Source organism: Bufo bufo, chromosome 3 (assembly GCF_905171765.1).
Source record: "Bufo bufo chromosome 3, aBufBuf1.1, whole genome shotgun sequence".
Taxonomy (NCBI): domain Eukaryota; kingdom Metazoa; phylum Chordata; class Amphibia; order Anura; family Bufonidae; genus Bufo; species Bufo bufo.
This window is the reverse complement of record NC_053391.1, coordinates 362766486-362783293: the sequence shown is the minus strand read 5'-3', so window position 1 is coordinate 362783293 and position 16808 is coordinate 362766486. Positions and strand designations below refer to the sequence as shown.

General features: G+C 47.2%; 1 protein-coding gene across 9 annotated transcripts in view; it reads left to right on the top strand.

The window, feature by feature from the left end:
• The window catches only part of ADGRB2 (adhesion G protein-coupled receptor B2), a 491592-nt gene that overhangs the window by 460787 nt on the left and 13997 nt on the right, over positions 1 to 16808 (top strand). For all 9 annotated transcript variants that reach the window (XM_040424547.1, XM_040424546.1, XM_040424545.1 and 6 more), the window contains one exon: positions 6426 to 6511. In XM_040424547.1, coding sequence (XP_040280481.1) covers positions 6426 to 6511 — 86 coding nt within the window. The remainder of the gene's footprint in view (positions 1 to 6425; positions 6512 to 16808) is intronic.

Sequence of the window (16808 nt, the reverse complement as noted above, 5' to 3'; positions counted from 1 at the left end):
GAACACTTTGGGATGCTCGGGTGCTCTACTGAGCACAATGGGAGAACCCGAGCATTAAACCAGGCACCCCCTGCTCTGAAGAGGGGAGGGTGTCTGTTTCATAGTAAAAGGTCAGAAATTGAAACACCACTGAAATGGTTCGGGAACAGCATGTGGAGGATGTCTGGATGCATCTTGGACTCCCAAGTCGCTGCTGGGAATGATGTTGTCCGAGTAGTATGCCACTTTTACAGACTGACGACAATACTCACCAGGAAAGGAGAACATTCTTTCCTATATATTTACTTGTATATAAAGTGCAAGTGCTGCCAAAAATTACAAGGAAGAGGCACTTCGATACAACCTGTATATCACATAAAGGAGGGCCTCATTCACATTGTGGTACAATTGTTCAGGTAGTGGGACTCCTACACTCATAAAGCCTATGCACTAAGGGAAAGGGCTGCCAAAAATTTCAAAGAATCGGCACTCCAATACACCCTTTATTACACATAAAGGAGGGCATCAAACACACCCTTGAAAAATTATGATTGATGGCCTACTAGTGACCCTCTAAAACATTAGGGGCGAGGGCCTGCTGCTGATCTAACTATCTAAAACATTAGGGGTGAGGGTCTGCTGCTGAGCTGACCATCTAAAACATTAGGGGTGAGGGCCTGCTGCCGAGCTGCCAATCCAAAAAATTTGTGGGCGAGGGCCTGCTGCCGAGCTGACCATCTAAAAAAGTTTGTGGCCGAGGGCCTGCTGTCGAGCTGACCATCTAAAAATTTAGGGGTGAGGGTCTGCTGCTGAGCTGACCCTCTAAAACATTATGGTTGAAGGCATGCTGGTGACCCTCAAAAACATTATGGGTGAGGGCCTGCTGGTGACCCTCTAAAACATTATGGGTGAGGGCCCACTGCTGAGCTGACCCTCTAAAACATGCAGGGCAGCCTAATAAAGCATGTTGATATGATGGAGGAGGAGATGGACTAGAAAAGGGAGATTAAACCATATACCCTTTTTAGTGGTGGAAGGGGTGCATGGGAATACAGTGTATTCAATACATCATAAGAGCCACATTTAGAGTGCCTTTATGTTCAGTCGCTTTCCTCTGGTGGAGTAGAGAAGTCAGGGGCAATCCAGGCCTTGTTCATTTTTATAAGAGTCAACCGGTCAGCATTTTCAGTTGACAGGCGGATGCACTTATCAGTGATTATGCTCCCAGCAGCACTAAATACCCACTCTGACAAAACGCTGGTGGCAGGGCAGGCCAGCACCTCCAAGGCGTAGAGTGCCAGTTCGTGCCATGTGTCCAGCTTGGACACCCAATAGTTGTAAGGCACACAGGGATCACTGATGACACTGACACGGTCTGCTACATACTCTTTCACCATCTTCCAAAAATTTTCCCTCCTTGTGACACTAGGCCGCGCATCAGGTTGAGGGTGCTGGCGGGGTGTCATAAAACTGTCCCAGGCCTTGGAGAGTGTTGCCCTGCCTTTATTGGAACTGCTGTGTGTTCCCCTCGTCTTCCCTCCTGGGCTGGCCAAGGAACTACGTACTCTGCAGCCAGCGTTGTCAGCTGGAAATTTTTGGAGCAATTTTTCCACAAGGACCTTCTGGTATCACACCATTTTGCTCGTCCTCTCCACCTCAGGAATGAGAGATGAGAAGTTCTCTTTGTAGCAAAGAGTCGAAAAGGGTGAACAACCAGTAATCGGTTTTGGCCAAAATGCGTACAACGCGAGGGTCACGAGAAAGGCAGCCTAACATAAAGCCAGCCATGTGTGCCAGAGTCCCAACAGACAAGACTTCGCTGTCCTCATCAGGAGGATGACTCTCAATCTCCTCATCCTCTTCCTCCTCTCCTACCCATCCACGCTGAACAGATGGAAAAAAACTTCCATGGGTACTACCCTCTGTAGCGGAGGCAACCGTCTCCTGCTCCTCCTCCTCATCATCCAATTCGCGTTGAGAAGACAAACTGAGGGTGGTCTGACTATCACCCTGTGTACTTTCTTCCCCCATTTCCACCTCTTCCACATGCAAAGTGTCCGCCTTAATTGTGAGCAGCGAGCATTTGAGTAGACACAGAAGTGGGATGGTTATGCTGATTATAGCGTTATCGCCGCTCACATCTGTGTTGATTCCTGAAAGTTACGTAAAACCTCACAGAGGTCAGACATCAATGCCCACTCGTCGCTTGTGAAGAGCGGAAGCTGACTGGGTAGGTGACGACCATGTTGCAGCTGGTATTTAACTACTGCCCTCTGCTGCTCATAAAGCCTGGCCAACATATGGAGCGTCCAGTGCGTGCTCGTGTCGCACAACAGTCGGTGGTACGACTCGCTGGAGCGCGGTGGAGCGCGCTGGAGCCTGCTGGGCGGCAGAAATGGTGAGTGGACAGAGCCTCTAGTTGCTGAAAAGACGCCCCCATAGCACCTACAGGCTCATTTGCATACCAATAAAACTAAGTTTTTTAGGGTAACCGCTGCAGAGAAAGGAATTAAATAGGTACACTGCTTCCAGCTACTGACTGATGGCTGACTGGTGCTGCAAGATGATAATTCAGAGGTGGAAGTGGAGGAGGGGGTAGAGGAGGAGAAGGGGGGGGGGTTACAGCCACTAACGTAGGTGGCGGCAGAAACCCAGATTGAAGTAGGGCCCTTAATCCTTGGCGTCGGTAGCATCTGTGTCATCCCAGGGTACGACTCGCTCCCAGCCTCCACAACATTCACCCAGTGTGCCGTCAGGGAAATGTAGCGTCCCTGGCCAAAAGCACTTGTCCATGTGTCAGTGGTTAAGTGGACCTTCCCAATAACTGCGTTGGTCAGGGCACGGGTGATGATATGGGACATATGCTGGTGTAAGGCTGGGACGGCACACCGTGAAAAATATTGGCGGCTGGGGACAGAGTACCGCGGGACAGCCGCCGCCATCAGGCTGCAGAAACCCTCAGTGTCCACAAGCCTAAATGGCAACATTTCCAGGGCCAGCAATTTGGAAAAGTGCGCATTTAGTGCTATGGTCTGTGGGTGGCAGTGTATTTGCGCTTTTGTTCAAAGGCCTGGGGTATAGACATCTGTACGCTGCGCTGGGACACAGAAGTGGGTGTGCTAGATGATGGTGCTTGCAAAGGTCCAGATGCATGGCAGGAGGCATCCGGGGCTACATCTTGGACAGGGGATTGGCCAGCACGTAACACAGGGGAAGAGGAGGCAGTGGTGTGACCCGCAGACACTGGTTGTGGACCCAGGCGTTCGGCCCACCTCTTAGGGTGCTTTAATGCCATGTGGCGGATCATGCTGGTGGTGGCGAGGCTGCTAGTGTTCACGCCCCTGCTCATTTTGTTATGGCACAGGTTGCAAATGACAATTCTTTTATTGTCCGCACTTTCCTCAAAAAAGCGCCAGACTGCAGAACACCTACCCCTTGGCAGGGGAGATTGCCGCAAGGGGTGCTCCGGGGAACAGTTGCATGCCTGTTTGGTGTGGTCCGCCTTCTCCCTTTTGCAACCCCACTGCCTCTTCCAGCCTGTTGCGGTGCTGCGGATCCTTTCCCCTCTGTACTGCTATCCTCGCTCGGCTTGACACTTTCCCAGGTTGGGTCAGTGACTTCATCATCCAGCACCTCCTCTTCCACTTCCTCACTCTGGTCATCCTCCTGACTTGTTGACCTAACAACAACCTCAGTTATTGACAACTGTGTCTCATCCTCATCATGAACCTCTTGAGACACTAATTGTGGTTGACTTATTGGCAACTGTGTCTCATCATCATCATCCACCTCGTGAAGCACTAATTGCTGTTCCCCCACTGTCATCTTCTTCTGACTGTGGATGCTCCAGAGTTTGGGAATCAGGGCACAAGATCTCCTCATGTCCCTCTTCAAGCAGGCTTGGTGAAAGGCTCAAATTAAGGAATGGCGATGAAAACAGCTCCTCGGAATATCCGAGTGTGGGATCACTTGTTTACCAAGACTCTCCATGGTGGGTATATAAGGGTGAGGATTCTGTTGACCAGACTCTTGGCTACTGAGACTGGACTTTGTGAACGACAGGGTGGTGCTTAACCGACTAGAAGCATTATCTGCTGCAATCAAACCGACCACCTGGTCACACTGGTCTGACTTCGAAAGTGGGAGTGGTGTCCTGCGCCGCCCTGCAAACTGGGACATGAAGCTCGGTAATCGTGGATGAGTGTGTTTCTTGTGCTCTGGCAGCAGGCACAGTTTCACCGCCCCCAAGGCCACGGCCTCTGGGTGCACCATCAGCAACACGGCCACTTTCCAGTCCCTTACTGCTCGCCTTGCGCATATTGAATGGTATAGCTGCTTGCAAGTATGTCACACTTACCATAGAGCAGGTTTTGTAAGTGTATGCGCAAATATAGTGCACAGAATGTCACAGATATTTTTAGGATGCGCACACGTTAAACAGGAGGTATAGCGCAAGTAATGTTGCTGTCACCTCCGCCTAATAAAAAATTACACTGAATGAATGTCACTGATATTTAGGATGTGCACACATTAAACAGGAGGTATAGCGCATGTAATGTCGCTGTCACCCCCGCCTAATAAAAAATTACACTGAATGAATGTCACTGATATTTCGGATACGCAAACGTTATACAGGAGATGTAGCACAGGTAATGTAACTGTCCGCAGCGGACACCGTCTACAGAAAAAGTACACTGGATGTCACAGATATTTATAGGCTGCGCACACGTTACACAAGAGATGTAGCGCAGATAATGTCGCTGTCACCAGCCGCGAAAAAAATTACACTGAATGTCACTGATATTTTTGATGCTTGTTGTTATATAGCACCCGAGGCAGCCAATCACTGTAATGTCAGTAGCCAACATGGCTACGGCATTACAGTGAATGGCAGTACTTACCTGCACGTTTATTGGCTGCGTAGCCAACACCGCGATGTGCCGAGCACCGCGATGCTCGAGTAAAATTAGTGTTCGGCCGAGCATGCTCGCCCAACACTAGTCCAGAAATCTCCACATTCATTGCTCCAATTACTCTGCTTGATTATATTCAGCCTGAGCGCGTTTAACCAGCTCAGTGAGAGGGACAAAAAAAAATTCAAAAAAGAACACACAGCAGGTGGCGCTATACAGATACATTTTATTGAATAGATGACTGGTTATACTTAATTTTTAATTACATGCAATTACAAATGTATTCAGATGCAGGTGCTGGTTTGATAAACATAGACTATGTTTTTGTGACACAACCTCTTTACATATACTAAGGATCTTGCACATTAGTGAAAGCCGAAAGCATGATGTAGGCCATCATGACATCTAGCAGTATGCTTTCTGTTGCCGGTGAATGATCTCGATGGCGAGGGTAACCCATTGTTTGTAATAATTATCATAAATGAGCTTCATTATTTTTACAATACAAAATGATTACCAGATCAAACAAAGGAGAAAAAAGGAGTCCTCAGGACTCCCAAGGCTGAACACTGGAAAACTAGCAAATACAGACCTTACATCCTGCAGCTCCACATCTATAATTATGTTCAAATCCACAAAGTGGAAGTTTTACATGTGCCAGAGGCCAAATCAAAAGTCAAATGTGCAAAGCAGTGAGGGCAAACAAGCAATTTTATACCTTTGCTACGTTAAATTGCTGGATGGGAACCATTCATTTCAATAAGACATTACTGGGATGGATTCTATATTGTTTTGTACATGTATGCCAACAAACAAGTGGAGCGTGCCTTGCTGTAAATAGTAAAATATAATATTTACGTACAACTGTAGTTACAATTTTTCTTCATGTCCAAAGTCTTGTTCATGTAGTCTTAGGGCTTGTATGCGTGGGTGTACTATTTCTCTATTGTACGGAGCTGTAATATGGTACTTATAGCAGTCTATGTGCCCATAGCACTGTATTTTTTAGATTATACATGGATGCTTTCTCTGTCAGTTTACATATCATTCAAAAGAAAAATATGGCATTCTTTATCGAAAATTGCTTCCTGGGCAGAATATTTCTGAAATATGGTGCAATACAGTGGCATATGAAGGGACTCTGCGTGCCTCCATATGGCCTAAATAGCATGTAGTGGTGCCCTCCACACTAAATGATATAGATTGTAATAATTCAAGCAAGCACCACTTCTATTCTCTATTATGAGAACCTCTGTCAAGGGAATAATGCCATTTTATCCCCCTACCAGCTATTAATCGGGGTCCCACTGTGATTAGCTGATTTGATAGATACCTGCAGTGTAAAGAAGGGTTACTACTTAAACCATACAACCAATATACATATAAATGTTCACCAGACTCAAGTTTGCAAACTGTCACTTTTCTAAAATATATCACTTTTAAATACACATTCAACATACACACATTTTTTCAGCAGATTTTTACGTACACCAGTTTCTCATATTCTCATAGTGTCTGATTTCTGTCTCATAGGTGAACATGCTGATTGGCATCATTGTCTTCAACAAGCTAATGTCTCGGGATGGTATATCGGACAAATCCAAAAAGCAGAGGGCAGGGTGAGTGCATTTCTCTGTTTGCAAAGCATTTTAACCTGCATTTTTGATTCTCCTATATATGTTCTGGCATATTCCTTCATGTGTTACGTTATGGGTCTGTTTTGTAATGTGTGTGTTGACTGGAGGTATTTTTTTGTATCCTCCTAATGTTAGTGTCTGCCTCTGATGCTGGTGTGTATCTGTACTGATTGTTAAAGTGCATCAGTCGCCTGAAAAGATAAGTGCACTTTAATCAAGTAGTGTGTGCTAAATGTGCACAGTGAAGACCCTCCAAACTGCAGACTGGGGTCTGCACTTTTCTCCTGCCAACTCAATTGCTTAGTCTTAAGTCTGTATTACACCTGCCGATTTTTCGGCAGATGATCGCTAATGAGTGATTGTATGTTAGCGATCATCTTATTCACAGTATTCAACTTTAGCACTTTCCTGAGGACAGCAATGCAGTTGAATTCAGGGAGGAGCCTGTGGCCACCAGCCAAGTGCATACACTCACCTAAAGAATTATTAGGAACACCATACTAATACGGTGTTGGACCCTCTTTTGCCTTCAGAACTGCCTTAATTCTACGTGGCATTGATTCAACAAGGTGCTGATAGCATTCTTTAGAAATGTTGGCCCATATTGATAGGATAGCATCTTGCAGTTGATGGAGATTTGAGGGATGCACATCCAGGGCACGAAGCTTCCGTTCCACCACATCCCAAAGATGCTCTATTGGGTTGAGATCTGGTGACTGTGGGGGCCATTTTAGTACAGTGAACTCATTGTCATGTTCAAGAAACCAATTTGAAATGATTCGAGCTTTGTGACATGGTGCATTATCCTGCTGGAAGTAGCCATCAGAGGATGGATACATGTTCTCATTCTGTTTACGCCAAATTCGAACTCTACCATTTGAATGTCTCAACAGAAATCGAGACTCATCAGACCAGGCAACATTTTTCCAGTCTTCAACAGTCCAATTTTGGTGAGCTCGTGCAAATTGTAGCCTCTTTTTGCTATTTGTAGTGGAGATGAGTGGTACCCGGTGGGGTCTTCTGCTGTTGTAGCCCATCCGCCTCAAGGTTGTGCGTGTTGTGGCTTCACAAATGCTTTGCTGCATACCTCGGTTGTAACGAGTGGTTATTTCAGTCAACGTTGCTCTTCTATCAGCTTGAATCAGTTGGCCCATTCTCCTCTGACCTCTAGCATCCACAAGGCATTTTTGCCCACAGGACTGCCGCATACTGGATGTTTTTCCCTTTTCACACCATTCTTTGTAAACCCTAGAAATGGTTGTGGGTGAAAATCCCAGTAACTGAGCAGATTGTGAAATACTCAGACCGGCCCGTCTGGCACCAACAACCATGCCACGCTCAAAATAGCTTAAATCACCTTTCTTTCCCATTCTGACATTCAGTTTGGAGTTCAGGAGATTGTCTTGACCAGGACCACCCCCCTAAATGCATTGAAGCAACTGCCATGTGATTAGTTGACTAGATAATTGCATTAATGAGAAATAGAACAGGTATTCCTAATAATTCTTTAGGTGAGTGTATGTACCTGGTGCTCCTAGCATTAATTAAAGGGGTTGTCCGGGTTCAGAGCTGAACCCGGACATCCCTCCATTTTCACCCCGGCAGCCCCCCTGACATGAGCATCGGAGTAGTTCATGCTCCGATGCTCTCCTTTGCCCTGCGCTAAATTGCGCAGGGCAAAGGCATTTTTTTGGAGATCCGATGACGTACCGGGGCTCTCCATGGGGCTGCCAGGAACCCCGGTGACGTCACCGGCACTGATGGGCGTGATTTAGCTCTGCCCTAGCCAGTTAAATGGCTAGGGTAGGGCTAAAGTCCGCCCCTCAGAGCCGGTGACATCACCGAACACACTGCCCGGCGGAAGTTTCCGCCCGGCAGTGTGTTATTGAAAACAAAAGAGCCCGTGCCCTGCGCAATTTAGCGCAGGGCAAGGGAGCGCATCGGAGCATGAGATGCTCCGATGCTAGCCTCAGGGGGGCTGTCTGGGTGAAAATAAGGGTATGTCCGGGTTCAGCTCTGAACCCAGACAACCCCTTTAATTCTGAGAGCATCTGATTGTTATGTGCTCAGCTGGTGGCCGTGAGGAGGTCTCAGACGGCTCCACAGGCTTTGGCCCACCAGGAAATTTCCCTGTAGAGTCTACCTTCTCCCTAGCATTTTATTGTTCAGATATTGAAGAACAGATTGCTGGGTGTTGATAGTGCCATGTAAACTCTACTGACATGTTTGTTGTAGAAACTACGTGCATTATGTAATACCAGTTTTGGAACATCTATTCTCATTCATGACTCTATGTTGTCTCATTCCTTTAGTATTTCTACTAGAAGTTTATAAATATATTACCTGCAGTCTGAAATAAATGGAAAGTTTTCTGTTATCAAGTCAGTGCTGCCAGGGTTAGATTGTGCAGGGACACCTCCCCCATCCCAACTGGTAACACTTATGTGACCTTCATTGCAAACCACTAGCAGTCTATGCAGTGCCCCAGTGTTCACTGCTAAAGGGTTAATGGTATAGTTTACTGTAATACTGAGGCGCAGTAACTGTATCACTAAAATAACAGCTTAAGTCTGAAAATCAGTGCACTAGAACGTGATGCACATGGCGATACACTTGCCCTTCAGTCTCCCTCGCCAATATTCTTCTATTAATCATTTTCAGCAACATTGTCCCTAACTCATGAACGCTTGCCACATCTCTCGCTATTCTCAGCTCACAGGACAATGGCGGAGACCACACGGGATGAGGGTTTTATAAGGCTGTGACATCTGTGGATTAGCTGGCTGCACAGCATTTTGGGTGATCTCGCATTCCCGGATTTCTTACCTTCACTTTGTAACACGTGCAGCCGCCATTTTAGGAAAACCCCCAGAAAAATGGATTTATTGCGAATCAAAGTTTTTCTCCGTGGCATGGGGAGGAGCGATCGCTATGCCATTGCTCGTCCCCATGCAGGGCAGCGGTCTGCCGGCAGCAGACCGCTATTACACTGCTGCCGGCACCATTGTGATTTTTAAGCCTGATGCCTGGTGAAAGAGCTTTTGCATGTTAATCGGGCATTTGGAGGCAGCATTAGACTGTCAGGCGATCATTAGCGAACGTTCATAGGAATGCTCGTTAGCGATCATCTGCCAGAAAATACGCCCTTTATACTCATCCTTTGGGAAAACGCTACTATGTGAAATACTTAAGGACTGTGCCTACTGCACAGCCCTAGCTACCGTGAGGACTGAGGACTAAAACCACCTCATGCCTCCCGTGCAGACTCATGCCATTAATTCATAACTTCAAGCAGTATTAATAAATGAGTGGCACAACTTAGAGTCATAAGAATAGATGAGGTAACAGGTCCTCTTTAAAGCCTGATTCTCAATGTGTTATTCTGCTGCACCAATTAATGTACAGTATATGGCACAACTCACATGTCACTTGTAACGGATCTCCTGGCACCCCGACTGGCTACCTTACATTGATGGATGCTCCTAGTGCTTCCCGAGGGCTCCAAGCACTCCACTTGACACCGTAGGCACTGCCGACCCCACAAACCGCCGCAGCTTGGTTGTGATCTTGCCGTCTTCTAACCACTGTGGACCTACGACAAGGCTTCCAAGTACTGGTTGGTGGACCTCTCTTCCTTCAGAGAGCGATGCAGGAACAAGCTCTTAAAAGAGCTCAGGCGTTGTAGCCAGGGGAGTATACAGCGTATAGCATTCCCCAGTGTAGATGCAGCCTTTTCCCCACACACATGAGACGAGGCTCTATGTTGAGGGTAAAGCAGGAACTCTTTAATGGGGCTACAAGTCAGCCTTTTATGCAGGTCTTCCAGCAAGTGACACTCCCCTGTTGACCTTGTGGAAGTCTGAGACAGTTTTTACATTAGCCAATCACATGCATTTACAGTATGGAAACACTCCCAGCAATTGTACACAACCTCCCCTCTGCATGTAATACAATTAACAAACACAATGGGCTCTGCCACAATGGGGCTACAAGTCAGCCTTTTATGCAGGTCTTCCAGCAAGGGACACTCCCCTGTTGACCTTGTGGAAGTCTGAGACAGTTTTTACATTAGCCAATCACATGCATTTACAGTATGGAAACACTCCCAGCAATTGTACACAACCTCCCCTCTGCATGTAATACAATTAACAAACACAATGGGCTCTGCCACAATGGGGCTACAAGTCAGCCTTTTATGCAGGTCTTCCAGCAAGGGACACTCCCCTGTTGACCTTGTGGAAGTCTGAGACAGTTTTTACATTAGCCAATCACATGCATTTACAGTATGGAAACACTCCCAGCAATTGTACACAACCTCCCCTCTGCATGTAATACAATTAACAAACACAATGGGCTCTGCCTTTGGTGCAATTAACAAACACAATGAGCTAACTTAATCACTCACAGGCAGAAAACATAAATTTTTCCCCAAAACACATAAAACACCCCAAAGCCCTACATATCCCCATAAATAATACATCCCTGGATGGCTCTGATCTGGGTGAACATCATATCCATAAATCACCCAGATCTGAGCAGGGGTTCCCGAATTCCATGGAAGTCACATTTGACTGTCCGCAAGCGTGGCTTTCCTGCCCAAAACAGTTCCACAGATTTAGGCTGTGCGGCCGGTCTACCTTCTCCTTCAAAGTTTTAGTATATGGGCCATAATCCTGAGGCAAAAAGCTGGCAAACAGGCCCCTCCAAAACTCAGTGGTGAGGTTATTTCCGCCAGACATCTTCCCCTTCCAGGAAAGACTAACCAGGTACCTGACCTCACGCCGGTTGATACCTGAGTTAGTCTGGCAGCCCACCCACAACCAAATACTGGACCTGTTGAATTTTGCAGCCTGTCTCTGTCCAGTGAGTCCACCAAGGTTGTGTTGGTAAATGGTACTTCTGGTCTCTGTGTTGCTCTCTGGCTGGGAGTGGAGGTTGCTTTGTGGGTAGAGATCAGCAGTACTTTGACCTGGTGCCAGCGCTTTAGCTGGGCAAACTGGTGCGCAGTCCTGCCCTGTAACAAAGGAACAGGTAGGGAAGAGGCCAGCTGCGCTCTGCTCAGATGCCAGTGCTTCTGCTGGGGTAGCCTGTGGGGAGTCAGGCTCTGGACAAGAGGATAGGGGAGGGCAGAGGCCAACTGCGCTCTGCCCAGATGCCATCTCTTCCGCTGGGATGTGTTCAGGGCCTCCTACCCCAGGACCTGGTTGTGGATCTGCTGTGGAGAGGAGGGATCACTTACGGTACCTCCTCCTTCTGGCATTCCTGCGAGGTTGGTTGGGGATCTGTACTGGCCGTCCAGCATCCCTGTAGGTCTGGTGCAGAGACCGTGGTCCCATCTGCATCATCAGAGTTAGGGGTGCTGCCCCCCTGTGGTTGGGGAGAGAGTCCGGTTGTCTGCTCTCCCTGCAAGGTACACTGCCACTGGGGAAGGGAGATGATGCTCTCCTCTCCCTGCAAGGTACACTGCCTCTGGGGAAGGGAGACGATGCTCTCCTCTCCCTGCAAGGTACACTGCTGCTGGGGAAGGGAGACGATGCTGTCCTCTCCCTGTAAAACATACTGCCGCTGGGGAGCAGGACCGACTGTCCCTACTCCCTGAAACTCTGGCTGCCGTTAGGGATCTGGGCCGACCTCCCAGCATCCCTGTAGGGCCGGTGCAGAGACCTCCGTCCCATCTCCACCTGCCATATGGAGTTCCCCCCAGAACCCGTCTATCAGGTCCCCTACCTCTGTAGCTGGTAGTGAAGTAGGGGGTACCTCAGCCGGGTCTTCCCCATCGCAGGGCTTTAAGTCTGGGACTGCCACCTAACTCTCCTGCAGACCTCGTTGGGGTCAGCCCAATCTTGCATACCCTCCCTGAAGTCGTAGATGTCATAAAATCGGGTCTCCGTAGTGCTCCCGAACTCCGGTTCTGTGAAAGCCTCCCACAACAGGCCAGGGCCATCATAATCATACCCCTCCAGGTTGTCGTGCTCCGCCGTCCAGGGTGTATGCCAAACGGTATACCACCAGAGCGCCTGGTAGGCATTTTCCAGCCACAGCTCCTGTCGCACCCGGAGCTCGAGCTCTTCCACACACTCCTCCAGGAGCTGCTCTCCCAGGAGGGGCATCCGCAGGGCCAGTCGCATCTGCCATCGCTGGTCCTCGCTGGAGAGTCTCTTGCCCTGCCGACTCTGTACGCCCTCCAGGGCCTCAAACCATATGCCTTTCCAGACTGTATCCCGATCGATCAGGTCCTCCTCCTCGTGTCGGGACGCTGTTTGGTTACAAACTGGTTCCATACTGCTGTGGCCAGGGACGCTGTACGGGGACAAGCGTTGCCCTCAATTTTGTAAATCCACGAACGGTGTCTCCGAGCTGATTCTTCTCGCACTAGGACACCATCCCACTGCTGCCACCACTGTAACGGATCTCCTGGCACCCTGACTGGGTACCTCCATTGATGGATGCTCCTAGTGCTTCCCGAGAGCTCCAAGCACTCCACTTGACACCGTAAGCACTGCCGACCCCACGAACCGCCGCAGCTTGACTGTTTCCACATGGACCATTGATCCGTGCAGAAAATCTCGCAGCATACACAATTCTTGTCTGTTTTCCCACCTGAAATTCACTCATTCTAGTCAATGGGGAAAAAAATCATATGAATGTCCATGTTTTGCGGACAGTAATGAGAACAGCCTTCTAAATCTAGCCTATGCGTTTTTTCCTGATCCCATCTGATTCATCTTTTTGGTGAGCGATGTATTTTAAATAACAGCAAATATACTCATGTTTTGGTGCTTTTGTTAGATTTTTTTGCAATTGATAGTTTCTTAATTTAAAGTTTTTTTAGGTATTTTCATAATCTGGCGTTATTCAGTTTCACTTCAAGCATAATAAGGAAATAGCTGACGGTATAATGCATTTTCAAACGCTTTTAATGCCTGTTAATATATAGCTATAACCGTTGCAATAAAAGGTATGGCTTATTTTATATCAGGTCCCTTAAAACACTTTTAATTACTCTAATTCTTATCACCTTCCAACTTCTTCCAGTAAATGGTGATAAAGTTAGCTCTGTGAGAACCTTGTGTTGGCGTTGCTAATTAGAACAGCGGCTATTTCTGTCTACTGATGTTACGATGTAGGAAATCTTCACCGCTTGGCAGTAGTGTTTCAGCACAAAGCCACCCGCCTGCGTTCATCAAAAGAAATCTGCCACCACCGTAGAGTCGAAGAGTTGTAACTGTTTGCATAGCCCTATACCTCTGCTATAGCCATGTGTAAAAGTATGTCCAAACCCATGTCCTCTAACCCCAAATCGATATGGTAATTAGGTTAAAAAGAGCCCATGGGGCTGTACTTATCTGATGTGGAGCTCAGCTGTGTCCATTAGCAGTGAGCCCCGTTCCTCCCCACTCTTCTTCTTTCCTTCTCCTAGCAGTGGTGACATCCTGCTGCTGACTAAAATATCATGCAGGCTCCTGGTGCATGCGCAGTTCAGTTAAATGGGTTGTCTAGGTTCAGGTTTCATCCCGGCAGCCCCCCTGATATGAGCATCAGAGCATGAACTTTGCCCTGTGCTGAATCGTACAGGGCAAATGCTTTTTTTTGGAAATCTGGTAGGTGGAGGCGGAGGCTTCCACCTAGCAGTGAGCCTGGTGACATCACCGGCACTGATGGGTGGGCGCTAAAGTCTGCCCATCAGTGCTGGTGACATCATCTGCAACACTGTTAGGTGGAAGCCTCTGCCTAGCAGTGTGAAAATATAAGCAAACATACCCTTGCCCTGCGTGATCCAGCGCAAGGCAAGCGAGCGCATCAGAGCATGAAATGCTCCAATGCTCATGTTAGAGGGGCCGGGGAGGGAGGTGAAAATGGGGGTATGTCTGGGTTCAGCGCTGAACCCGGACAGCCCCTTTAATGAAGATTACAGGACAGACGGGCCCACAAAGAAAGGTGAACGTGCGCCTGCGCAAGATTTTAGCTGAGAGCATGATGACGTCACCGCTGTTTGGAGGAAGAAAGAAGAAGATGAGTGAGGCTCGTGATGGGCACGGCTGGACTTCACAATGAATAAGTACAGCTCCTAGGGCTATTATCAACCTGATTAGCATATCAACTAAAACATGTTTTTGAGGGTTAAAGAACATGGATTTGGACATAAAGGTATATTTACACATTGATATAGCAGAGCTATATGGCTATGCAAACAGTTACAAAGAGTCTATGGTGGTGACAGGTTCCCTTTAAAAATACATTCCTATACTCCTGAGACATGGCAGTGCCTACATCTTAGCCTTAGCTGTTAACCAAGCGTGTTTTCCAACCAGAAGCCTGAGTCCTGCTCCCTCTAATGGCTGATTTTGTCAGTAGCTAGCTAGCTAGGTATTTCCCCTGTAATGGTGACTGCTGTAGAAATATAGTGCGACGTGTGAATGGCCGTCCATGTAATACAAGGATGGCTTAAGTGTCCACCAGAATTGAAGGCGCTCATCCAGATGAGTTCTCCTTTCTGGCTTATAGAGGGGATGATGGACCGTCCAATATGACATCCATGTGTCCTAATAGCATATAGACAGGTTTTGTCTTCACGAGACAACCTCTTCAACTAACAGTGCTCAAAGACATGAACCAAACCTGCAGATGTCAAGCTGTAGGTCCAGGTTGGCCTGTCATTTGATGAGACAACCACATATTTGATTGATAGCAGGCTGGACCATGCACAGCACAGTGCATATTTTCTGCCTAGCAATTACTTCCAGCAAGATTAAAATACGTGGGCGCGCTTACTGATATGCGGTGGGCATGTTCCAGTGGTATATTTAGATCACACTGCTGCAGAAGAAATGTGCAGATTCACACTGGCATAAAACTGTATATTGCCATTGTTAAATGTGTGTCCTGTGTCCATGTGTTTGTGTGTGTTAATGTTTGTTGCTTTGTGTAGATGCAATGTACCATTCCCCCCTCCAGTGAATTGCTAGTCATGGGTCACAGATCCCAGGCCATTCAAAAAGTTTCAATGAATCTAAAAAGCAGCATTCAATACTAGAAAGTATAGCAGTTTCTCTCCAGATATTGTTGGATGACAAGTACTGGTTCTATGGGGGGAACATCATCTGGAGAGAGACACAGATGGGCTAAGCCAAAATACAAAATGTGGGGTAAAAGGTGATGGAGGTTCCCCTTCCTTGTATCCATCTCATGCTAACCAGGTTCTGCCTTCCTACTAGTCCAGAGCTGATCTAACACACTTCCTTTTATTTCTCTCTCCCATCTTCGCTCTATTACCTCTTTCTTGTATGCCCTCCATACCTCATGTGGCTTTTCCCCTCTGTCTCTGTACTCCTCATATCTGCTCCTTCCTGTCTTTCCCTGACCTCCTTCATCCCCCCATGTACTCGAATTCTGTATGATGAATTTTATATTGATGTGTAAATGTGTCTTCTTTTATGCATGCATAAAAAAATGACATCTTTTCTTGCATGAAAACACACAATATGCGTTATGTGCCTTTGTGCTATTTTGTATCACCTTTTTAATTTTACTGTATAAAAAAAACCCGACTTATCTGCCGATCTATCTGCATTCATGTTTTGGACCCAACATTCTGCACTTCCTTATCTTGCTAAAAAATATTTTTATTTTTCCTCTGGTTCTTTTGGCTTTTTTTTCCCCCACTTAACCCTCACTATTCTGCATGGCCTTGGCTTGTGATGTGGTGTTGCAGAATTGAGATATCCTGCAGGAACCTGCCGCTGATATGTTCCACTTGTGGAGTGCTGCCCAGCGCAAATCTGTCTGCAGCTACCGCCAACAATGCTGTGTTAGTCTTTTCTCTTCTCCTTTTGCCTTCCTCCAGTTACACAAAAGCACCATTACATGTAATACACATATAGTGAAGCATTCACATTAAGCCTTTTCCATACATAGTCCTAAATTTCCAGCTGCCGCACTATACTGTTCATAGAAGCAGAAATAAGGGTTCCTGGCCAGCATGCACGTGAACAGATAAAGGGTGTATCTCAATGGACTGGTATGGGACTCACTGTATGTCATTTGTCACCTGCACAGCGTGGTGTCTTTCCTGTACTGAAGTCCTGAATTAATGTGCCTGTCCCCAGTCTCTTGTACTCCCACACGTAACCACTTATCTGTAGATATAAAATCCTTCTCCACCCTTTTATCTGCATGTCACCCATGGTGACAAGTGCCGTAACCCTCCCCCCCACCCTCAGATGAGGAGACTTATCCCATACAGTCAGAGAATTGTGAGGAGTGCATCTGCACACGCGCC